The following is a 26,345-nucleotide window of genomic DNA, read 5'->3' as shown; positions in this document are numbered from 1 at the left end:
TGTTTACTGATGTCATATCGATGCCATATAAAACTCAAAGATGAACTGTTTATTGAAGTTATATCGATGCCATACAGAGCTCAAAGACGAACTGTTTACTGGTGTCATATCGATGCCATACAGAGCTCAAAAATGAATTGTTTATCGATGTCATAGTGAGCTCACAGATTAATTGTTTACTGATATCATATCGATGCCATATAGAGCTCTAAGATAAACTGTTTATTGATGTCCTATCGATGTCATACAGAGCTCAAAGATCAACTGTTTATTTTGGGTTTGTCTGAATAAAATGGGGGAAATGTTCACGCAGCATAGAGGAATTTTGTTGTTTTACGGTAAGGATGGTATTGTCACGAAAAGGAATCGGTCAGACTCTAGACCTAACAAGATTACACTATATTCTAGATCTAAAAGTATTAAAAGGACAGATATCTAATGTTTCATGATGGTTTAAAAATAATACTTCCGATGTGCAGGAGTCCCAAATGAGATATGACAGATGAAAAAGTGTTCTTGTAATCTGACTTGCTTCCATTCTAGCCAATAGCAGGTTTCAGTTCTTGATGATGAGAATCAAATTTACCTTAAAAATACAGAATATTTTTTCTAATATATGCTCCTAACTACATTAATTCACCTTTCAGCGAGTAATTGAAACTCTGATGAGTAAAATGTTGGTGAAGTACAATCCCGATTTAAACACATAGAAACACAACATTGTGACATCGGTAATTTAGTAAAAAAATAGTTCATGAAGGACAAAAGACAGGATATGAAAATAACACGAATTCAATGAAAGTGTTTCCAGCAAATAACCGCAATACCGTATACCGGAACTTTTTGCCCAGTAAAACTTTCTCCTTCACCAAAATAATCTATTTTCTCCCCATGTTAATATCGCCTTCACATTTAATTACTATCCATGATATACTAACGTTTGATGTAGTGATAAAGTTGCCCTCATTACGGAGGGCGAAAAAGGTGGAAATTGAACTGCAGTATATAGACATGTCTCGGTAAACAGTAAACAGTGTTACAGATATTTTGAGTTTCCTCTTTAAAGTTCATATCTATCATTGTTTTGTATTATAGAGATCTTATCTGACGTGTTTTTGTTTTTACACGTTATTCAAAAATGAACGTTTTGTTTACTTAGCATGGAAGCACTTATCTAGAAAATGTATTAAGAAGATGCATAAAGACAATGTAAACAATCTTACTGAACATTCCATGGTTATTTTGACCTCCGTTATTCTTACCTCGTAAACTTATTATTAAATATTTGTTTTATGTTCCTATAAAGAAATGTTTCAGAAACTTCTTAAATAAACATTGTATAATCACCTTTATCAGATTGCTATCTTAAACTTGGGCAAATAAAACGAAATCTCAGTCAGTTGAATTAAGGTACTTGGCATGAAGCATCATGTTTTAAGATATTTGAACTAAAGTAATTGAAATGAAATATTATATTTTATAATAATATGATTAAAGAATTATTCGTGTTGAATGCAGATTAGTATTAAAGTAAAGTCTCGCGTCATGATATTATATTATAAGCACCTGATAGAATGTGAAAGGAACGACAATACGGTAAACGTTACATGCTTCTTATCTTCTCATTTCCATATATATAATTTTTACTTAAAATACTACTTTCAGGACGATACATTTGAGAGAATAATGAATCTGATGAAAATATATATGTCATTTCTGATGTCTAGTTTAGTCCATGATCATCATATCACAAACTTACAACTTTTTAATACTAATCCTGATGATAATATTTTTTATGGAAATCTACAAAAAAAACATGAACCAATGAAAATTATCGTATGTCAATACATTATTATCCTTGACTCCAGGGGTTATGCTCACTAACACTCTCTGCACCCCTATGTTATAGCAAAATATAAGGCACGCCGCTAGCTATTTGATTTGTGTCGGGTAAATAAACCTGACCAATCGCCAGGCTGATACCTGTCCTTTGAAGATTACAGAGGAGTGACATCCGACTTCAAAGCCAGTCAATTTTACCGTTACGTGACAGAGAGATTCTTTTGATGTACATCAAAGTATCAAACTAGTCCTCTCGTATCATCCACAAAATGGCGGACGCTTAGCTTTCGATTTTGCTATGACATATTCCAGGGGTACAGAGAGCGAAAATGAGCTGAACCCCTGGAGTATGGAGGATGATGCAATCTGAACAACTTAAAAACATGTTATCACATTAATCTACATTTTTAATATTATCAACCTTTATGTTGCTCAGTCTTGTTGATTTTTTATTTTGTTCCTTCTCTGTTGAGAATATTTTAAGGATCCCTGTCCCACTGCACTCGGGTTTTTGGCAGTGGCATGGGGATCCTTAATAGAAACACCAACTGATGAAATACCTTCGTGTGTTCTACAACACTATAGAGAAAAACTTAAACATCGCTTCATAATTCTTAGACAAAGCTACACATACTACGAGTACAGACTGGTCAAGTGTAGACCATGTGACCATCAATGAGAACCAATCAGATTACTGCCTCATGTTATATATGTAGGAGTGACACCAGCTGCCTAACCATTCCTATGGGAACAGAAGACAAATACCTGAACATAAAATATAATCTAAAGCTCCAGGGTTGATACTTCGTTCTGCTGATGGCCACTTCGACAATCTCTGTAAACTGAAGAACACCCCTTACAAAGGTTTGTACTTACTCTGGTCGGACCAAACTAGCGGAAATGAACCCTAATATCATGTGAAATTGTCACTAAATAGGCCAATGCTGAAAGAGTTCTTCATTAGAATCACCATGGCAACCATAAATTAAAATATAATCCCTATTAATGGGAGAATCCATGCGTTCATTATAAAATATTGTATTGATCAATATTATGGCTCCTCCCCAATCATGGTTGAGTCTATTCTACATAATGGGGATGGAAAGTCTTAAAGTGAATCACAGTCTACAGCTAGAAGGAAGATGATACACTTCAGTTACCATGGTAAACCACACTGTCATCATGTTTTTCTGTCTCCATCGTACCAATGTTACCATGGAAACCTTTATAGTCACATGATCATCACACAATCTCTATGGTAACCATTACAGTTAACTGGTTACAAACCCAGATTACATGGTGGCATCACCATCTGGATATCATACAAGTGTTGCAATACCATGGAAACAATATCCTAAAGTAACCAATATTTTGTCACTGGTTATTAAAGTAGTTGCATGGTTACTGATTCCCTTGGAAACGCGACAGCTGGCCACAGGTTCTGCTACAGATGGGTCTGAAAATTGAGAAGAAAAAAAATCATGAAAAGGCATTTATCACAATCTTCAATTGTATCAAGAATGTGTAACTTATGTATTGAACTTGGATTATATTTAACAAATGTTCAGCTATTTAATGAGACAAACAAACAAAATGTTTTTAGTATGTACATTCACTGTTATTTTCATTCACAAGTTTTGAAGTATTTCCAATATTTCATAATTAATATCCAAAACAATTCATTGCTATAACTATGTTTAAAGTCATGACTACAACAGTATCTATCTGTGCTAAATACAAAGTTAGTAAATTGTGACAAAAATATAATAAACTAAATATATCATGCACATTTTCAAGCAAAACATTTCAACATGTAATTTGGAAAATAAAAGATATAATTGTAAGCTGCTTATCAGTAGCTATTGTCTACAACTTGACAGTATTTATAGCTTTACAAAAATAAACAGCATGCAAACTGTAAAGAAAACAAATTGGTGCCAATGATTAGACAATGATTAGACAATGAATTTTGTCATTTTAAACAAAATATTTGATCATGCTTTTAATTGACATATATATATAAATCTATCTATAAAAGGAATAACCAATCATTAGAGGACCGTTAGGAAATACATGTATTGCCAAAGTTATATTTTCTTTGTAAATTTTAAAACAAAACATTACTGTTGAATGCACTTTCTAAATAATGAAGTTTCAGTTTTCACCATTTAGGTTTTTTTCATGACCAATTTCAGTTTGATTAAGAAAAAGATCATGTATGCTCTAATATTAGTAAATTTGAACAGTGTGCAATAATAAATGTATACTTTTATTTGCTGTGCAAACTGAGTGCATTTTTAGCCCAGTTTTGTTCAGGCTGACCATACCACCATCAGTCTAGCGATTAAGATATATAGAGGATCTTACATGATAGGGATTAAGATGTAGAGGATCTCACACGATTTTCCATTTCATATGAGATTTATAAAATTAAGTGAACACCTGATAAGTTAAAATAAAAATTTGTGACAAGCTTTATGGATTTCTTATGGAATGGATATGGAAGTGAATTTAACTAAGATCCTTTTTCATCATTTCAGTAAAGAATTTATGAGAAAAACACACATATCTGGGTAAAATCTAAAACTGATGACATCTCGGCTGTCTATTATTTAATATGGAAGTCTGGTGATATAATTCCGTTATTATTTGATGACAATATACATGCAAAAATGTAGTTCATCTGAGCGAGTAGGTTTTTTCTATAAAAGTTATAAACCTATATTGCCTGCATACCAAATCAAGGTGTTTTCTACAGGTAAAAAGTTATTTGATGTCACCTTCATACAAAAAAATTCTTAAAACATGTCATGCAATTCTCCATTCACCTATTTACTTCTGCCGTCAAAAGCAAAATCTAACAAAAGCCAACTTGACAGAGTAGTATACAGAAGCCTCACTATGCTGTCTAGCAGTAAATGATCTTGAGTTATCCATTCTATACCAAAGCATGAACATGTTGTATTATTTGTTTCCTATAAAACATCCTTATTCTAATAATCAACCAAATATATACAAGTCTGTTTAAAAAAAAAATGTTTTTTTCATACATTTGCAACTTTAGTTGACTCGCCCATGCATTGATCTGGATGAGTCCATTATGGTCTACAGTGATGAAAGGGTTAAAAGTCATTATTTCTATATATATGAGGTAAGCATGTTTCATTCTTTTACTTTCAATTTTGATAAAAGTTTCAAAATCAACAGGTAATGCAGAAAGTTTTGAAAATTTCAGTTTAGTTTGGCTGATAATAATCTAGAATTTTGTTTTTGTGAACAATAACATGTCTCCCCTTATTAGCCAATAGACAAACTTCGGTATAAAAAATTAACAAAGGGCCATATCTCTTCATATAGTGGGGCATGAGACACAAATTTAGAATGCAACACTCCTAATTCCCAGGATACGTTAAAACTATAGCAAGTTTGGTCAACGTAGGTGAAATAACATGGAAGTTATGCTGTGGACAAACTTCTGTATTAAAAATAAACAAAGGGCTATAAATCTGTATATAGTGGGGCACTAGACCTAGTTCAAGAGCACTGCACACCTTCTGTGGGGGATGCAGGTATACCTCAGGTTAGATTAAGATATCTTTAATGATTTTGAAGTTATGTCGTGGAAAAACTTCGGTATTAAAAATAAACAAAGGGCTATAACTCTGTATATAGTGGGGCATAAAACCTGATTTTAGTACAAGGGATTCCACCTTCCCAAGAGAAATAAATATGGTAAGTTTGGTCAACGTAGATGGAATAACATGGAACTTATGCTCCGGACATTTTTTGTATCAAAAATAAACGAAGGGCCATAACTCTGTATATAGTGGGGCACGAGACCTAGTTCAAGGGCACTGCACACCTTCTGTGGGGGATGCAGGTATACCTCAGGTTGGATTAAGATATCTTTAATGATTTTGAAGTTATGTCGTGGACAATCTTCGGTATCAAAAATAAACAAAGGGCCGTAACTCTGTATATAGTGACGCATGAGACCTAATTCCAGTGCACTGCACACCTTCTGTGGGTGATGTAGGTATATTTCAAGTTTGATCAAGATATCTTTAACTGTTTAAAATGTACGGGCCGGACAAGAATTTACTGAAAATGTTGCACTTATTTGACCTTTAAACTTAGGGTGAAGGTCACAGTTACCTAATTCCTTCTGTGTGTGATGAATGCATACCTAAAGTTTCATCAAGATATCTTTAACGGTTTAAAAGTTATGACCCGGACAAGTTGCGATTAGAAGAAGAAGAAGAAGAAGAAGAACCAGAACCAGAAGAACCAGTACTAATACAATATGTCTCCCTTCATTCGAAGGGGAGACATAATTAATTTGAACATAGACTTCATCTGTTAGTTTGATAACATTTCTATGACAAAATAAATAAGTTATCTATTTGGTTGAATACGATATCTGGCAGTGAAGGTAAATATTGGATATGAAGATACATAATGGTTACACTACATAAAACAGGGGAGACAACTCTATCATGTATTTTATGTTTGGACATCACTTACTAAAGAAACACATGCATATATTACTTTTATCCATCAAAATGAAGACTTGCTTTACATTTTCAATAAATAATTCAGACTGAATTGACATCTTTTGTTATCCGTAGTTTTTAAAGCATGATTCCTTTCATCATACCTGATGAACCAACGTATCCCTAAAACTATGAAGAGGTTCTAATTTGCTGATGGATTTCCAATCAGGGGAGTTAATCCATTATGTCAGTTTATATTCATACACATGAGGTTCAAATGTGACAAACAATGGAATCACATTACTAGTCTGAATTTGGAAAAAGTATGGATTTTTTTTTAATTTCTTGATACAAGTCAATGTAACTGATGTACATTTTTATTGACATTTCTGGTTCCTGTTACTGAAGAAAACATCATTCTGGGATTATTTATTTTTTCATTCTAAGATCAATTCCAGAAAGCAGTTATGTGTCCAGATTAATGTGATTCCAGCCTAGTTCTGACAGATACAGAATCCTAACCCTTATCCCTCTAGCTCAATACTATGTGTCCAGATTAATGTGATTCCAGCCTAGTTCTGACAGATACAGAATACAATCCTAACCCTTATCCCTCTAGCTCAATACTATGTGTCCAGATTAATGTGATTCCAGCCTAGTTCTGACAGATACAGACTACAATCCTAACCCTTATCCATCAATACAAACACATGGGGAAACATAGCCTAACTTTGGACTAGTTATATAGCTTCTATTTATAAATGAAACCTCCCATTAAAAGCTGATGTGCTTCCAAGTGTGCTGCAGATTGTATGTGTTAACCCGCCTCCTTTCACCCCTCTGTAACTGCGGATTGTATGATGGTGTTAACCTGCCTCCTTTCACCCCTTTGTAACGTTACTAAACTCTACCATGTATCGATCTGAAAAGGCTATCAATGTGTACCATTTCAGCCGTCACTATATATTACATTTGTATCTTTCAGAAATCATGGATTCATCTTAAAATTATTTCAAAATATCTTTTCTTTTATATTGTTTTCCTTTTACATCTTAAACAAATTGTTTTGGTATAAATTGTCGCAAAACCTGAACTATACATTATTAGGGACTACACACATATTGATAGGGTTGCCAATGCTACATGAACACATTCACCCCTGATTTCATAATGAACTATTCAAACCTGTAAATTGGAAGAGTTCAAATGTGTCTTCAGGGGTGAATGCGTTAAAAGTAGTGTATTATATGTCAGTCTGGGAATGCCTTCTCCTTATATAATTATTAAGCAATGAAAAGTTCTAAACCTTTTTCTACATTGCCTAAAGATTCTGTACTTCTATAGCTAGGTGTACATTAAAAACAAAGAATTAGAGTTGCTTTATTAAGATTTATTGATACACCATTCAATCAAGTGATTATAACGAGAACAGATATTATGAGTATTCTACCATCTACCTGTACGTGTTCACAAGGCTCCCCAACAAATGACACTTTTGAATATTTTACACTGGTTTTTAGAAAAGTATAGATTTCCTAACATTCGCCATGGAGTTTTATAGTAAACATGCACAATCAATGCTTAGAATAGTACATAAAGGGAGATAACTAGTACATAAAGAAGGTGGTTCAACAAGGGAGGTAACTAGGACCTCAGTGACGCATACAGAATTAATCATAGTGCAAAACCCTAACTTTTGTGTAAAGATTTTTTGTTACGTGTCCTTCCATCATGTTACAGAAAAAATAACACATCCTCAAGCTAGCTCTGAATAGGGTTAACCCTTTCACCACTGTAGACCATAATGGACTCATCCAGATCTAGATCAACGCATGGTAGAGTCTACTAAAGTTACATAGGGGTGAAAGGGTTAAATACACATGTATAATGCTTAATATGTATGTGTTTATCAATTTAAAGCATATCTCGAAAAGCACAACGGGAAATAAAGATGATTCTTACTATTTGAATTTTCATCCTACCTAGATATCCACATCATTGTAGTACCAGTATATTGTCCTGTCTTTCCAATATTTTGTAATATTTGTCAGTAAAACTAAATAATCATTGAAATTTAAAATTTGAGAGATTCACAAGGATGTATGCAATAACAGCATTAACATCATTTAATTTCTTTTGAGATAATTCTTATCATAATGTAATGAAGGGAAATAACTCTATTACATATTATTGGTTTTAGGTGTATCATAATGTAATGAAGGGAAATAACTCTAATACATATTATTGGTTTTAGGTGTATCATAATATAATGAAGGGAGACAACTCTATTACATATTATTGGTTTTAGGTGTATCATAATGTAATGAAGGGAAATAACTCTAATACATATTATTGGTTTTAGGTGTAAGTGCAGTTATTCCTAACTAAACCTTGAATACTTTTACATGGAGCTCATAGAACTAGTTTTTATTGGTGGGTAGCTAGGTATATAGCAGCAAATAATATAGCAGCAAATAATCGAAAAGATTTTGAATCTTTTAAAAACATTAAATTTAATATACAAAGATACCCCGAAGATTATAAAAGAAAAAGCAAGGCATATTCGTAAAATTTGAGGCAGAAGCCATGTTTTCAACAAATGCAAGTAAATATATATATTTGTACTATCGCTTGGTTGAAAAAAATATCAACTTTCATCTGTCTTTGTTCGATATTTGTATAGAATGACACATGCAAAAAGAAAGTTTTCTATGTTTGAATCAAAATAATCATAAAAAATCATTGCTCTCATGAATGTGTCACTAAGATGTTTGCCATAAATGTGTCCAGGCGCTAGTTAGAATATGTTTCCCCATAATTTACAATAAATAATAACAAACACTTAAAAATCAAAACCAATACCAACACTGCAAGATCTTTGGGAGTATATTGTTCTTCTACAACTGAAAACAAATAATTTAAAATAAACAAACACTGGTAAACAGGATAGATCTCAATTGATGTCTGTAAACGTTGACTTAATTACTGACGGCATGTTCTTTGCAAGAATCTTATTTACAACAGAAATATTCTGGTTTAATTATAATGTCTGGATATTCACTTCTGATAGTTTTGAATCTTCTTTCCATGTGAATAAGACACAACCATTCATTAGTACTAATCTCTGTCCTGAAGGAAATAAATCCTATGTTTATCTACAATATATTGTGAGTTTCAAGGAATGATTTGTAATTCCAAACAGAGTGAAAGAGTAATCCCTTTTGCATATTTTGTATAAGCAGCATTTTACCAGAATCAGATTTAACTGGTGACTATACAATGTGCTGAATTTCCTCGAATTTAGCCAATTAAGGATTTAAAATTTGAAGGATGGCTGTATATTTTCACAACATTTCTTGTGTCGTTCTTCTCATCAGCTTGCGCACATAAATACAGCGGTACAACAAATAAACGTGCAGATGATCACATTCATGCATCTGTTTTTTTATCGCTGTAATATGTACTGGAATGTATGTCTATAATCTGGAGATAAACACCAACTACTTATCTCAATAGCCCAGGGGAGATAAACACCAACTACTTATCTCAATAGCCCATGGAACCAGTTTATTAGACCACATTTAAACATTGATGTTACGAACTTTGCAGGACCATCGAGAAAATTCCAAAACTTCGCGGATTTGACTTCTAAACATTTTGAGATACTGTATACAGTGTATAAGACGAAATATTAGGTGATCGAACACAAGGCAAGAAATTTAATTAGAAATATTAAAAAAATTGACTTAATGTGATTAGCAAAATTTGTTTTCATGTACATTATACATACATATTTATTATGTATTTATCATCTGTAGTTTGCATGTTTAGGTTAAAATAACCCCGAGACATTTCAAGTAAAGGTAATTGTTTTATTTCTATTGATCAGTTGTTATAGCAATGTTTTCCAAAACAGCAAGAAATTCAACTTATTTAAGTTCAATTCACCAATGATATATCAGCAGTGTTTAGAACTACTAACTCTAGAAAATAAACAGAAAATAAGAAACTAAAATTCTTTTATTGCCTCCAACACTCTTTTATTAATGAAGCTCTTGAAAGCATTTAATTTCTCGATGACTGAAACATTTTAAATTGAACATTTTTAACAATTAGATGTGAAATTTACATGGTGACCAAACAGTAATTTTGACAGATTCTCTGAAAGAAAAACTCTCAAACATGATTTATAAACCTTATATGAAATGTAAATTTGTATTATTATGATCTTATAAATATGATTAACAATATAAATTCATGGAAAAATCAAAAACAGATTATAGCAATATGTATGTTTACATAATTAATGTTCATTTTTTTTTAATCTTGCTTTCTAAGTGACATAGGATGCTAACACAAGTGTCAATAATTTGAAATTATTCATTTTTATATGATTATCATATAATTGATAATAACAAAGTAAACACTCTTACCAAACTAAATTTATCTTCAGTGGAAAGTCAATTAAAACTACCAAGAAAGCCAATCTTAAGGCATTCACCCATGAAATTTCATAATGAACTATTCCAACCTTTGAATAGGAAGAGTTCAAATCTATCATCAGGGGTAAATCAGTTAATGATTACACTGTGTGAAATTTCAATGAATGGAATTTAAATATGAAAATCTTTTTTTATTATCAGCTTTAGAAAATTTAATATTTATGAAATGATAAAATGTCTACTGTTTGGTTTAAGGTAGGTAACTTTTGCTATTTTTTTTTAAAAGATATATATATATGACCCTATATGTTCCAGAACCAATGTTGATATAATATAATGGAACCTGCCCATGAGATCACCTCCATCCAGAGACCTCCTGAACTGTTTAGAGTCAAGCTTCACAAACATTCATTGCAGTTATTTTCATGAATATATATAGGTCAAGGCCATTTTTATTTGCAAACTTTGTTGCGCTCCATCCCATGAAACTTCCAGCCTAATATCATAAATAAATAATCTTTATTTAACGTTGTGAACAATGTCAGCAACAAACATAGGCTGTAGAGCTTATATTACGACGCCGTTAAGGGAACAAAATGTTGTTTTCCTGGCGGAGGAAAGCCCACGGGGAAAACCAGTGTGCCATCGGAGGGATAACGACTAACTCTATCAGATAACGACTAACTCTATCAGATAACGACTAACTCTATCAGATAACGACTAACTCTATCAGATAACGACTAACTCTATCAGATAACGACTAACTCTATCAGATAACGACTAACTCTATCAGATAACGACTAACTCTATCAGATAACGACTAACTCTATCAGATAACGACTAACTCTATCAGATAACGACTAACTCTATCAGATAACGACTAACTCTATCAGATAACGACTAACTCTATCAGATAACGACTAACTCTATCAGATAACGACTAACTCTATCAGACATCACCCTCTTCTTTTCCTCCACTGTTGGGGATAGAACCGATATTTTTGGGAGAGTGAGTGGTCTGAAGCTCACGCTTGATTGCACACAGTAGTAATGACTGTGGATGATTGATACAAAAGTCCCTTAAACAAACTCCTGTAAATGATGCTAAAGGAATGCACTGTATCAATCGTAACAGCATAATATACCAACAAACGAAATTTGATGGAAATAGGTCAATATCTAAATTTTGACCAAGGTGGCCATCTTGGATGCACAGTTGCAAAGACAAAGGTTTTGTTTTATATGTTACCATGTCAACTAACACTCATACTAAGTTTAATTGAAATCTGCCTTGTAGTTTTTCGAAGAAAATGGTAGGCCACATTACAAACAGCCAGAGGCTTCCCTGGCCATCTTGAATGCGCCGCCAAAATAGAAATATTTGTCTTCCACCACATCTGGGCACCCCCCCAATACCAATGTAGAGCTTCTGACATTTAGTTTCCAAGAAAACATGCAGACAAGTTCACAATGGAAGAAGAGGGAAAACAAGAAAACATCCGAGAACTAGTCCCAAACTCTGTTTTGGAGACTAAACAAGGCATCACAAGTGATACAAATCCCCGCGCATTCACATATTGTGTGACACATGTGTGTGAGGAAATTAATAGAAAACTTAATGATGTATCTACTTTAGCGACTGCATTCTTTAATTGATAATAGGTTTTTATTCTGCTGAGGAATGAAGTCAATAGAGCGACGACAAATTTCTTCTAAAAATAGTAAAAGTGATCTTGACCTATAACACAGTAACCAGGAATGAAGTCGATAGAGTGATGACAAAGTTTTTCTAAAAATACTAAAAGTGACCTTGACCTTCAATTTAGAAACCCAAAACGCGAACTTGTTCAAGGCATTGCCATACCAAACACTTGTATGAAGTTTCATGAAATTCCGTTGAGGAATAAAATCAGTAAAGCGGTGACATAGTTTTTCTAAAAACAGTTAAAGTGACCTTGACCTTCAACGTTAAAACCCAAAACGGGAACTTGTTAAAGCTATGGCCATACCAAACACTTGTATGAAGTTTCATGAAATTCCGTTGAGGAATAAAATCAGTAAAGCGGTGACATAGTTTTTCTAAAAACAGTTAAAGTGACCTTGACCTTCAGTTTAGAAACCCAAAACGCGAACTTGCTCAAGGCATTGCCATACCAAACACTTGTATGAAGTTTCATGAAATTCTGTTTAGGAATGAAGTCGGTAGAGCGATGACAAAGTTTTTCTAAAAATAATAACAGTGACCTTGACCTTCAACGTAAACACCCAAAACGGGAACTTGTTGAAGGCATTGCCATACCAAACACTTGTACAAAGTTTCATGAAATTCCGTTGGGAAATGAAGTCACTAGAGCGATGACAAAGAGTGTAACATATGTACATACATACGTGCGGGTGTAATCCTACAGTATATCCCCTCGAACTTTCGTTGCGAGGGGATAATAAAGTGTATATAATTTATATGGCGGATTCATTTAAACCGAACTTTCAAACATGTATGTGGCAATGATGAGAAGAAATACTTGTATTTACAATATCATGAATATGGGGATTATTTATTTTTTTAGTGAAACTAGGTACAACAACATACATTTTTGTCCAAGTTACCAAGCTAAATGCTACAATCTATGTACTACCATGTATAACATAAGACCAACACACGGATCTCTGTAGGAGGTATATACAGTATATATAACTACATTAATTTGTAATCAAGTGTGAAACATGATGAGAGGTTGCAATTGTGACAAATATCGAAGATGGTTTTTTTAAGCGAATGGGATTTAAAATCAACACAGCAAATATTTAATGGTGTACAAGATGTTGGACTTTGCATTGCAGACGATTTTCTAAGGAAGTCACCATATTTGTATCTGTGAGAGAAAAATGAAGATTTTAAATTTATTTTACGTCACTGTAGAGTACACATTATTCGTGTTTTGCTATATTAGAATGAAAACTTAATATTATATCTGTAATTAAGACATCAAATACTGCTAATACATAAGAAAGATGTTAAAATGCTAAGGCATAAATGTCCTGACACTGTTAATCTTCGTACAGACACTAATTAAGGTCTCTTTTGTTTATCGCCATCCAAACAGTTGAACCGGTTGTACCAAAGTTGTTTGTTCATGAAATAACGTCGAACTAAGGAAGCAGATGCTGTTTTCAGGCATGCCTTGACAAAGCCTTGCAAGGCCTGAATGAACTTCCGCCAGGATTTATACCAAAAAATGGGACGTTTAATCACAGACAAACCAGCATAAACGAAAAGGCCCTAAGTTATCTAAAGTCCGATGCCTGGGAAACGAAAACCTGACATGTTTGTTTTAGCTCAAGTCTATAGATGTGTCGATTCCCGGTCTTCATTCTCCTGATGTGTTTTAGATTGTTCATCTGCCAAAGGTGACGTGGACAGTGTCCTGTGCCTTCTGGACTGGTCATCTGACACTGGTGAAGTGGACAATGTCCGAAAGTCCTTTAGACTGATTAGACTGACTGGTCTATGTAAGGATGTCTCCTGAATTGGTCTGAAAGTGCCCACACTAATGCCTCTAACCGACCGGGCGGGTTTAGCCTTATCCCGTCTATCAGGAAGTTTATTGTCACTCGAACCAAGCTTTCTAAACACAGAGAAAGCGGAGGTCTTGCTTCCTGTAGATTTCTGTAGATGAAAGTGATCACTGTCGGATGAACCAACAGAACCTCCCTTGTGGGTTAGGCTTCCACTGGAATCACTCTCAACTCTGAAATTAACATTTTTATGTGGTTTTGCCTGACCGTCAGCTGACTGCTTTGGGGGGGAGCTTCCGGCGCCAAGGAAGTTTATAAGACCTCCAGGTTTTGACGGAATAGTCTTATGGGTAGTGTTAGTGGCTGGTCTACGCAAGTAAGTAGTATTAGTAGAGGTGACATCAGGAGGGATACTGTTAACACCATCACCACGGAAACCAGAAGAAGAAGGATCTTCAAGCTTAGAAAACGTAGATGAGATCTCGCTGTTCGTGATAAATGATGAGTCATCGGAGTCATAGGTCAAGGAGAGGTCAAAGTCATTATGATGCTGAGAAGTAAAACAGAAACAGAGTAAGAGTGATTATGTACACAGACATTACAAACATCTCAATGTTAATCAGGAATAATACATCAAATTAATAGGATCATGGATTTTTGACTCATTCATCCCTGAAATTTCAAAATGAACTATACCAGGGGTGAATGATTTAAATTCTAGAAGGGCGGGGGTGAATAACTCAACTAGCTCAACAACAAGGCTGTTTATGTTGGGGCTAATTATAATAATTTTCAACATTTAATAGAAAAATACAGTTTGGGTAAGTTGATCTCTTAACTCACTCCCTCCTGACAACGTATTAGAACTCTTCCAATTCAAAGGTTGGAATAGTTCCGAATAAAATTTCAGGGTAAACGATTTAATCTGAGATTTTTTACTCCAGAAAGTAACTTTTTTTCAATTGACAAAAATTGAAATTTGCTTAATACGAAAGGTCCTATCGACAGGCTCCCACTGTTTTCGCTATTTCAAGTATAATTATCATGTATTCTTTTCTGGTGTACATTTCAACTAACTAAACAGCCAACAAGCATGTGAATCTGACCATGTACTAACTTTACGATAGCTACTCACATCACATTACGGACCTAGCTTAACTCACATCACATTACGGACCTAGCTACTCACATCACATTACGGACCTAGCTACTCACATCATATTACTGACCTAGCTACTCACATCACATTACGGACCTAGCTATTCACATCACATTACAGACCTAGCCCATGTCACTCATTTCCTGGTATTTTTCTATTGATTGTGATAACAATTACAGGTCAGAACTTCTTTTGTGCCAGAAAAGCAATCATGCTACTTTATATCTTTTAAATATTGAAATGTTGCGAAAACAGAGGGAACCAATCTGTAGCCATCTTTGTTAAGCTTAAGTAGTAATAGTGTGAATATTAGAAAGATCAAAGTTTAGTAAAAGGCTGGTATATCCATGATAATGAAATATAAACATAAAGTTATATCTCAGTTTAAAATACATCTGGAATTTAATATGACGTTTTGGTTTTACAAAGTTTATAAAAAAAATCGAGGACATAAACATGTATGCCATGCTAAAATAGAATTTGTGTGAATCAGTTTTAAAGTGCAATGCAAAATAACAGTGCCATATATGAATTAAGCCAAAATATCTAACACAAGTAGGGAAATCATATATATGGGGCAGAATATGTGGGTTACCTCTTATCTAGAATTTGGAATTTAAGGGAGGGTATTGGAGATTATAAATGAAGGTTAAGCTGTATCAGCAGGTGAAGGTCACACATGGTGATCACATATATATAGGTCAGCTGGTGAGTCATACAGAGCTCAGAAGGTCAAGTTCAAGTGTGGTCACAAATATCAGGTGGTGAAGGTTGTACAAAGGTCAGCAGGTCAAGATTATGCATTGTGGTCAAAAATGTAAGCTGAAGGTCCAACTTGTACACAGGTCAGCAGGTGTGTATCGTAAAGCATACAAAGTAGGTAAAGCGTAGAATAAGGTTGTAAAGTCACTGAAACTCATTGTCGTCTAAATTGTTTTTGATGTCACTGAAAACTTAGCTGAAGATCAAAACCGAGTAAGCCATTAAAGCGATCTTCAGTGCAACAGGTGAAGGTCATTATATATCAGAAGGTGAAGATCACAGTGAAATCAGAAGGTGAAGGTCACATTGAAATCAGAAGGTGAAGGTCACAGTGAAATCAGCATGTGAAGGTCACAGTGAAATCATAAGGTAAAGGTCATTGAGGAACCAGCAGGTGAGGGTCAAAGTGAAATCAGAAGGTGAAGGTCACAGTGAAATCAGTAGGTGAAGGTCAATGTGAATTAAGCAGGTGAAGGTCACATCTCAGAGATGAGCAGGTATAACATTAGCAGGTGAAGGTCATTGTGGAATCAGCAGGTGAAGGTCACAGGTCAGTGATGAGCAGGTACATATAACATCAGCAGGTGAAGGTCATTGTGGAATCAGCAGGTGAAGGTCATTGTTGAATCAGCAGGTGAAGGTCAATGTGGAATCAGCAGGTGAAGGTCATTGTTGAATCAGAAGGTGAAGGTCATTGTTGAATCAGCAGGTGAAGGTCAATGTGAAATCAGAAGGTGAAAGTCACCGTGCAGTGATGAGCAGGTATAACATATAAGCAGGTGACAATAAAGTGCCACACCAACATGACAGTTGTCTTGTATTCAGTGTAGAGGTCGACCATCACTGATTCAGGTGTTCATGTGTTCCTACACTTTCAGATGGCCAGGGTTTTGATGATATAGATTTACAATAAACAAAGTAAGGTAAAAAGCGTTATGCAGTAATTCTCCTTCTGATCTTCCAGTTTAGCATCAATGTGTAATTAGTGTGCTGTCAATATTTGATAACGTGCAAATTGTTCCAACAGAAGTTCATTTTCAAAGTGTTGCTTCCACAGGCTACAGGTACAATCCAAACAATCTGTAGAATCCTTAAAACTTGTACTGTTACTACACAATCAAAACATTCCTCTTTTTGTTATCTTGTTTATAATTCTTTTCTGCAACAGTTTAAAAATTTGATATGGATTATACCTATAAAATATGGGCTCCAGACCGTTATATGTCAGGATTCCAGTTTTACTGACCTCCTGTAAGGACAAACAAGGGACCGGTACCAGATCCATGTTATGTACCTGTACTTACAACTTTAAACCAAATATTTACCACGACAACAAACATGCCCAGACCTAATGTAGGTCACAGTGATGCAGTTTCCATGACAACAAGACATGCCCAGATAGATAGATGACAGCAAGTCCAATGAACGACAGTTTGTGTACAAGGAAAGATGGCAAATTTTGACGTTTTCGTCATTTAATATCAACGAAATAGTCTGTATACAGAGAGTTAACAGATATAATGTTAGTTATATTTCATTGATCAAGTTGATGAAGAAATTATTAATATTTCAGGACATGAAATATAGCATAAGAGTTAAAACAACAGATTCAAGAATAACCTTCAAAATCAATTATTTTCATGGATGAAATCTTCATTAAAACAGTTGACTTATCACCAAATATTAAAAAAGTCATATTACAAATAATTATACATTTACCCATGACAACATGAAAACACCAACACTGACAAGGACAACAAATTACCATATATGGTCATATCAAGATTATGTATATTGTACAATGATACCATATATGGTCATATCAAGATAATGTAGAAAGTACAATGTAGAGAACAATGTTTTTCCCATATATAGGAAAAAAGACCTTGTGGACAACTACCAAGGTTTCCATGACAACAGTACAGACATGCTCACAAGCCAGGCCAGATATAGGCCAATAACAGAGTTCACAATCTGAGAGGCCAGATATAGGCCAATAACAGAGTTCACAATCTGAGAGGCCAGATAGAGGTCAAATTCACACAGGTGCGAAAATGAAGAGAGGGAGATGACAGATTTGATAGATAGATATATATATGATGCACAGAGTATATGACAACATCATGTGATCAGACCAGGTACAGTCACATGACGTTCGTAACCATGGTAACCACACTGTCTTCATAGTAACACTGCATGGGCATGCTCAGACGGATGTGTACGCACCTCTTGACACCTCTCGTTTGGTTTTGTGACTTTACCATCCGATGCTTCGACCCCCTCAGACTGAAAGTGAACTCTCCTCTGTTTGGGGCTGACGGATGAAACCGCTTTCTGTTGGGCAAGTTCAGGGTACAGTTCATATAGGAAGTGAATATAAGCTATTGTATTTAGACTCGGGCACCATAGGATTGCTGTATTTTATTTGTTTTTATTTTGTAAAAAAATACTAAAAAAAAGAAATCTGTAACTATATACAAATTAAAACAGCATGCAAATAATTTAATCTGCTGTGTGAGAAATGTTACGATTTACCAATCAGGAGATTCAATGAATAGCTGTAAGATTATTCTCTATGACAACTGGCAGTCATCATAGCAACATCCACCAAAAGCATGCATTTGCACACGATGTCAAAGAACTATGGTGTGTCCTGGTTATTTCTTTGCCTTCTTCACCAGTGCATGCTGTGCCGTGTCCTCTGACGGTGTTACACCAGCTGGCATTTTTGAGGGGAGATTGCAGTGAAGCATGGCCGTGTGTGCAGGAAGTGTTTTACATAGTGTAGACATCAATCATTATCCATGGAAAGAGGTTTCTAATTCTTGATACCATGTGACAAAAATACTTGATTGAATGAGAAAAAAATCATTATCAATGAAGTGTTTTGAACATCATTACAGTGCAAGACTATTTCAAACATTCAAACGATAATCTCAAGTGATCTTGTAGCAAGATACGGACTAATGAATCCAATTAATCTTACCCTAATTAGTTTGCCATATAGAAAATAGTTATTTTAAGTCTGTTTCCTTTTATCTTTAAAAAGAGTAAATGTCTTTCTATCCATTTTGAGAAATATTTTTGCAAAGCCAAAAATCTTTTTGAAGACACATTACAATACCCGGAGTCGTCCAGCTTTTTGCGTCATAAAAGGCATGTCTTAGTTTTTAGTCTGCCCTTTCACCCCTATGTAACTTTAATACACTCTGCCATGCACTGATCTGGGTAAGTCCAATATGGTCTATAGTGGTGAAAGGGTTGAAATAGTAACTGGTGTCTAGTACATTAAAGCTATTTAATGTAACGTCACAAAATCTACTCTAACGAAGAAATTTTAAACGTTCAATGAACATTTTTACGAGTATTTTCAAAAGCTGACTGCTTCATGCAAAATGCAAGCACAAGTATCTTTAAAACATCCTAAAACTTAACCAAAATACTTCAAAATTGAAACCACATGCAAAAAAAAAAAAGAGTAAAATTATTAGCCACAACTGGATGGAATTAAATTCAATAAAGACTTGACCATTTTAAGCTATTTGAAAACATATCTTCTGCTAAATTCAAAGCCACAAGTCTCTACATTCTTCATGCAGTTGCTGTAAGTATTGTATCAAACTATAAAAACATCAGGCAGTCCTGACCAGTCCTTAAGGATCCCTGTCCCACTACACTGACCAGTCCTTAAGGATCTCTGTCCAACTACACTGACCAGTCCTTAAGGATCCCTGTCCCACTACACTGACCAGCCCTTAAGGATCTCTGTCCCACTTCACTGACCAGTCCTTAAGGATCCCTGTCCCACTACACTGACCAGTCCTTAAGGATCTCTGTCCCACTACACTGACCAGTCCTTATGGATCCCTGCCCCACTACACTGACCAGTCCTTAAGGATCCCTGGCCCACTACACTGACCAGTCCTTAAGGATCCCTGCCCCACTACACTGACCAGTCCTTAAGGATCCCTGTCCCCCTACACTGACCAGTCCTTAAGGATCCCTGCCCCATTACACTGACCAGTCCTTAAGTATCCCTGTCCCACTACACTGACCAGTCCTTAAGGATCCCTGTCCCACTACACTGACCAGTCCTTAAGGATCCCTGTCCCACTATACTGACCAGTTCTTAAGTATCCCTGTCCCACTACACTGACCAGTCCTTAAGGATCCCTGCCCCATTACACTGACCAGTTCTTAAGGATCCCTGCCCCATTACACTGACCAGTTCTTAAGTATCCCTGTCCCACTACACTGACCAGTCCTTAAGGATCCCTGCCCTACTACACTGACCAGTCCTTAAGGATCCCTGTCCCACTACACTGACACGTCCTTAAGGATCCCTGTCCCACTACACTGACCAGTCCTTCAGGATCCCTGTCCCACTACACTGACAAGTCCTTAAGGATCCCTGCCCCACTACACTGACCAGTCCTTAAGGATCCCTGCCCCACTACACTGACCAGTTCTTACGGATCCTTGTCCCACTACACTGACCAGTCCTTAAGGATCCCTGCCCCACTACACTGACCAGTCCTTAAGGATCCCTATCCCACTACATTGTAGTTTTTCCTATATACAGTTACCTCCCCTTAACTTCCTCTTGGCTATATAACTGTAGCACAGTTTGACCAGGACACTTCTGTAGTTCAAAGTGTTTAAAGTGACAGTATAACAATCTGAAGTCCAGGGTTCAAATCCAGGTCTAGCCCTGCTGATATTTTACACCCAAATTATTTATTTTGTTTATTTCATCTTTATTATTTCCTGTAATGTCCTGCCGCAAGGTATGGTTTTCTTTTCAGAAAGGATTTATCAAAGCTAAAGTCATGTGTAAAGGACGTTTCCAACTCAGAGTAACAGCGGTACAGGGATCTTTAAGACAAACCAGTACTTCAAACAGTAAACTTTTTTTTTTTAGAAATGATACATTTACTGTAATCGAATGTGCGATCCAACTCTACTGAGAATTTGGTCACTGTAGTTTTCTAAGCCAAAACTGATAAGTACTAAAAATACAATAACTGAAGAAGCAAAACATTATTTTACTAAAGAGAAAATCTTGAATTTCTCAAAAAATGAAAAGAAATCAATCAATTTTCAAATCAAATGTCTAAAGAAAACACATCCAAAATAACAAACCAAAAACTAGAAAACATTAAATACATACCACTTCCGACTCCTCCACCTCCAACTCCTGTAACACTTGACCTTTGACCTTTGACCTTTCATCTCCTTCACTATTCCACGTGGAATTTTTTTGAATATCATTGTAATTTGTCACTGTTGTTGATATGTGATCTTGATTCTGTGGTTTACTGTGGTGACCTTGACCCCCCTTGACGGGTGAAGGTCTTGCACTGTCACCATGGTAACTGTCCGAGTTTGTTGGTCCGCGTTCACTGTCGCTGTTGTAAGGGTTTTCCAGAGCACTAGTGTACGACGTCTCAGTACTGCTTGTCGTGATCACAGTGACCTTTGACCTCGCAGGGGAGAGAGACACCGGTGATGCCTGAATGTCCTTGTCCAGCTCAGCTTGAAAAGCTTGATCTACAACAGAAGAACGATTACAAAGTATGGTAAAGCGAGTACTGTATGAGAGAGAGAATGTATGACACATTCAGTACTGTATCAGAGAGGGAATGTATGACACGTACAGTACTGTATCAGAGAGAGAATGTATGACACGTAGAGTACTGTATCAGAGAGGGAATGTATGACACGTATAGTGCTGTATCAGAGAGAGAATGTATGACACGTACAGTACTGTATCAGAGAGAGAATGTATGACATGTACAGTACTGTATCAGAGAGGGAATGTATGACACGTACGGTACTGTATCAGAGAGAGAATGTATGACACGTACAGTACTGTATCAGAGATAGAAATGTATACAGTACTGTATACATTTCTATCTCTGATACAGTACTCTACGTGTCATACATTACTTATAATGTCATACACATTCCTTATAAAGTCATATACATTACTTATGTCATATACAACACTTATAATGTCATACTATGAGAGAGAGAATGTATTACACGTACAGTACTGAATCAGGGAGGGAATGTATGACACGTACAGTACTGTATCAGAGAGGGAATGTATAACACGTACAGTACTGTATAGGAGAGGGAATGTATGACACGTACAGTACTGTATCAGAGAGGGAATGTATGACACGTACAGTACTGAATCAGGGAGAGAATGTATGACACGTACAGTATAGGAGAGAGAATGTATGACACGTACAGTACTGTATCAGAGAGGGAATGTATGACACGTAAAGTACTGAATCAGGGAGAGAATGTATGACACGTACAGTACTGTATCCGAGAGGGAATGTATGACACGTACAGTACTGTATCAGAGAGGGAATGTATGACACATACCGTACTGTATCAGAGAGGGAATGTATGACACGTACAGTACTGTATCAGAGAGAGAATGTATGACACGTACAGTACTGTATCAGAGAGGGAATGTATGACACGTACAGTACTGTATCAGAGAGGGAATGTATGACACGTACAGTACTGTATCAGAGAGGGAATGTATGACACGTACAGTACTGTATCAGAGAGGGAATGTATGACACGTACAGTACTGTATCAGAGAGGGAATGTATGACACGTACAGTACTGTATCAGAGAGGGAATGTATGACACGTACAGTACTGTATCAGAGAGGGAATGTATGACACGTACAGTACTGTATCAGAGAGGGAATGTATGACACGTACAGTACTGTATCAGAGAGGGAATGTATGACACGTACAGTACTGTATCAGAGAGGGAATGTATGACACGTACAGTACTGTATCAGAGAGGGAATGTATGACACGTACAGTACTGTATCAGAGAGGGAATGTATGACACGTACAGTACTGTATCAGAGAGGGAATGTATGACACGTACAGTACTGTATCAGAGAGGGAATGTATGACACGTACAGTACTGTATCAGAGAGAGAATGTATGACACGTACAGTACTGTATCAGAGAGAGAATGTATGACACGTACAGTACTGTATAGGAGAGAGAATGTATAACACGTACAGTACTGTATCAGAGAGAGAATGTATGACACGTACAGTACTGTATCAGAGATAGAAATGTATGACACGTACAGTACTGTACAGCTAAAGGTATATATCGGGTCACCTGCACATGCCCGGCCACGTGGGTTTTCTCCTTATATTCTGAATTCCTCCCACATTAAGACTTCCACAGCACTAATATTCTGGCCAACAAGAGTAATTAATATAGGTTGTAAAAATTTGTTTGATAATTGTCAAAAAAATATTTTTGATTTCTATATGTATATTTATACTCGGTACAGATAAGAGTTACCTATGTCGCTGTAACAACTCGGACTAGACGGGGTGTAGCTCGGCGTTCCTTCGGTGTAGTCAGTATGTGTGGGCGTCGACTCGGAGATGCTGAGGGGCGGGGAGGTTCGCATCACCGGGGAGGTGTGAGACAGAGAAGTACTGGACTCCTGGTAGGTTACTTGGAATGTACCGCTCACCTGGGCTTCAGGTCTGAAACGTCATGTACATTACGTCATAAACATTACTTATAATGCCATATAAAACACTTATAATGTCATACACATTACTTATAAAGTCATATACATTACTTATAATGTCATATACAACACTTATGTCATACATTACTTATAATGTCATATACATTACTTATAAAGTCATATACATTACTTATAATGTCATATACAACACTTATAATGTCATATACAACACTTATAAAGTCATATACATTACTTATAATGTCATATGCATTACTTATAAAGTTATATACATTACTTATAATGTCATATACATTACTTATAAAGTCATATACAACACTTATAAGTAATGTATATGACATTGTAAGTGTTGTATATGACAATATAAGTAATGTATACAACAGTATAAGTAATGTATAGACATTATAAGTAATATATATGACTTTATAATGTCATATACATGCCTTATAATGTCATATACAACACTTATAATATCATATACAACACTTATGTCATACATTACTTATAAGGTCATATACAACGCTTATAATGTCATATACATGCCTTATAATGTCATATACACCACTTATAATGTCATATGCATTACTTATAATGTCATATACATTACTTATAATGTCATATACATGACTTATAATGTCATATACATTACTTATAATGTTGTATACATTACTTATAAAGTCATATACATTACTTATAATGTCATATACAACACTTATAATATTCCTACCTGTACTCCATTCTCTACCTATCCCCATGTAAAACTCCCACCTCGTTCCTACCTGTACTCCTCTCTCTCCCTATCCCCATGAAAAACTCCGACCTCGTTCCTACCTGTCCTCCACTCTCTACCTACCCCAATGACCTGTACTCCACACCCTACCTATCCCCATGTAAAACTCCCACCTTGTTCCTACCTGTACTCCTCTCTCTCCCTATCCCCATGAAAAACTCCGACCTCGTTCCTACCTGTACTCCTCTCTCTCCCTATCCCCATGAAAAACTCCGACCTCGTTCCTACCTGTCCTCCACTCTCTACCTCCCCCCATGTAAAACTCCCACCTCGTTCCTACCTGTCCTCCACTCTCTACCTCCCCCCATGTAAAACTCCCACCTCGTTCCTACCTGTCCTCCACTCTCTACCTCCCCCCATGTAAAACTCCCACCTCGTTCCTACCTGTCCTCCACTCTCTACCTCCCCCCATGTAAAACTCCCACCTCATTCCTACCTGTACTCCATTCTCTACCTATCCCCATGTAAAACTCCGACCTCGTTCCTACGTGTACTCCACTCTCTACCTACCCCAATGACCTGTACTCCACACCCTACCTATCCCCATGTAAAACTCCCACCTCGTTCCTACTTGTACTCCACTCTCTACCTATCCCCATGTAAAACTCCGACCTCGTTCCTACCTGTCCTCCACTCTCTACCTACCCCAATGACCTGTACTCCACACCCTACCTATCCCCATGTAAAACTCCGACCTCGTTCCTACGTGTACTCCACTCTCTACCTACCCCAATGACCTGTACTCCACACCCTACCTATCCCCATGTAAAACTCCCACCTCGTTCCTACTTGTACTCCACTCTCTACCTACCCCAATGACCTGTACTCCACACCCTACCTATCCCCATGTAAAACTCCGACCTCGTTCCTACCTGTCCTCCACTCTCTACCTCCCCCCATGTAAAACTCCCACCTCGTTCCTACTTGTACTCCACTCTCTACCTACCCCAATGACCTGTACTCCACACCCTACCTATCCCCATGTAAAACTCCCACCTTGTTCCTACCTGTACTCCATTCTCTACCTATCCCCATGTAAAACTCCGACCTCGTTCCTACCTGTCCTCCACTCTCTACCTACCCCAATGACCTGTACTCCACACCCTACCTATCCCCATGTAAAACTCCCACCTCGTTCCAACCTGTACTCCACTCTCTACCTACCATATACATTACTTATATCATATACAACACTTATAATATTCCTACCTGTACTCCACTCACTACCTACCCCCATGTAAATTATAATGTCATATAAAACACTTATAATGCCATATACAACACTTATAATATCATATACAACACTTATAATATTCCTACCTGTACTCCATTCTCTACCTATCCCCATGTAAAACTCCCACCTTGTTCCTACCTGTACTCCTCTCTCTCCCTATCCCCATGAAAAACTCCGACCTCGTTCCTACCTGTCCTCCACTCTCTACCTACCCCAATGACCTGTACTCCACACCCTACCTATCCCCATGTAAAACTCCCACCTCGTTCCTACCTGTCCTCCACTCTCTACCTACCTTCATGTAAAACTCCCATCTCATTCCTACCTGTACTCCACTCACTACCTACCCCCATGTAAAACTCCCACCTCGTTCCTACCTGTCCTCCACTCTCTACCTCCCCCCATGTAAAACTCCCACCTCGTTCCTACCTGTCCTCCACTCTCTACCTCCCCCCATGTAAAACTCCCACCTCGTTCCTACTTGTACTCCACTCTCTACCTACCCCAATGACCTGTACTCCACACCCTACCTACCCCCATGTAAAACTCCCACCTT

The 26,345-nt window shown here is 36.4% G+C and overlaps 1 protein-coding gene across 5 annotated transcripts in view; it reads right to left on the bottom strand.

The window, feature by feature from the left end:
• Positions 1-2,013: 2,013 nt before the first annotated feature.
• LOC110448791 (phosphatidylinositol 4-phosphate 5-kinase type-1 alpha-like) overlaps positions 2,014-26,345 on the bottom strand; it is a 66,236-nt gene continuing 41,904 nt past the window's right edge. For 2 of the 5 annotated variants that reach the window (XM_021495230.1, XM_021495232.1), the window contains exons 16-18: positions 23,570-23,760; positions 21,385-21,764; positions 13,336-14,843 (exon numbers count right to left, since the gene is read on the bottom strand). In XM_021495230.1, coding sequence (XP_021350905.1) covers positions 14,121-14,843; positions 21,385-21,764; positions 23,570-23,760 — 1,294 coding nt within the window. In that variant the 3' untranslated portion in view covers positions 13,336-14,120. Of the gene's footprint in view, positions 3,299-9,201; positions 9,239-13,335; positions 14,844-18,440; positions 18,549-21,384; positions 21,765-23,569; positions 23,761-26,345 lie in introns of those variants that run through there. The other 3 variants (XM_021495233.1, XM_021495235.1, XM_021495234.1) reach the window with 3 other exon arrangements.

This window comes from Mizuhopecten yessoensis, unplaced genomic scaffold (genome assembly GCF_002113885.1).
Source record: "Mizuhopecten yessoensis strain PY_sf001 unplaced genomic scaffold, ASM211388v2 scaffold4301_2, whole genome shotgun sequence".
Lineage (NCBI taxonomy): Eukaryota > Metazoa > Mollusca > Bivalvia > Pectinida > Pectinidae > Mizuhopecten > Mizuhopecten yessoensis.
Note: the sequence above shows the minus strand (reverse complement) of the source record. Positions and strands in the feature narration are given on the sequence as shown.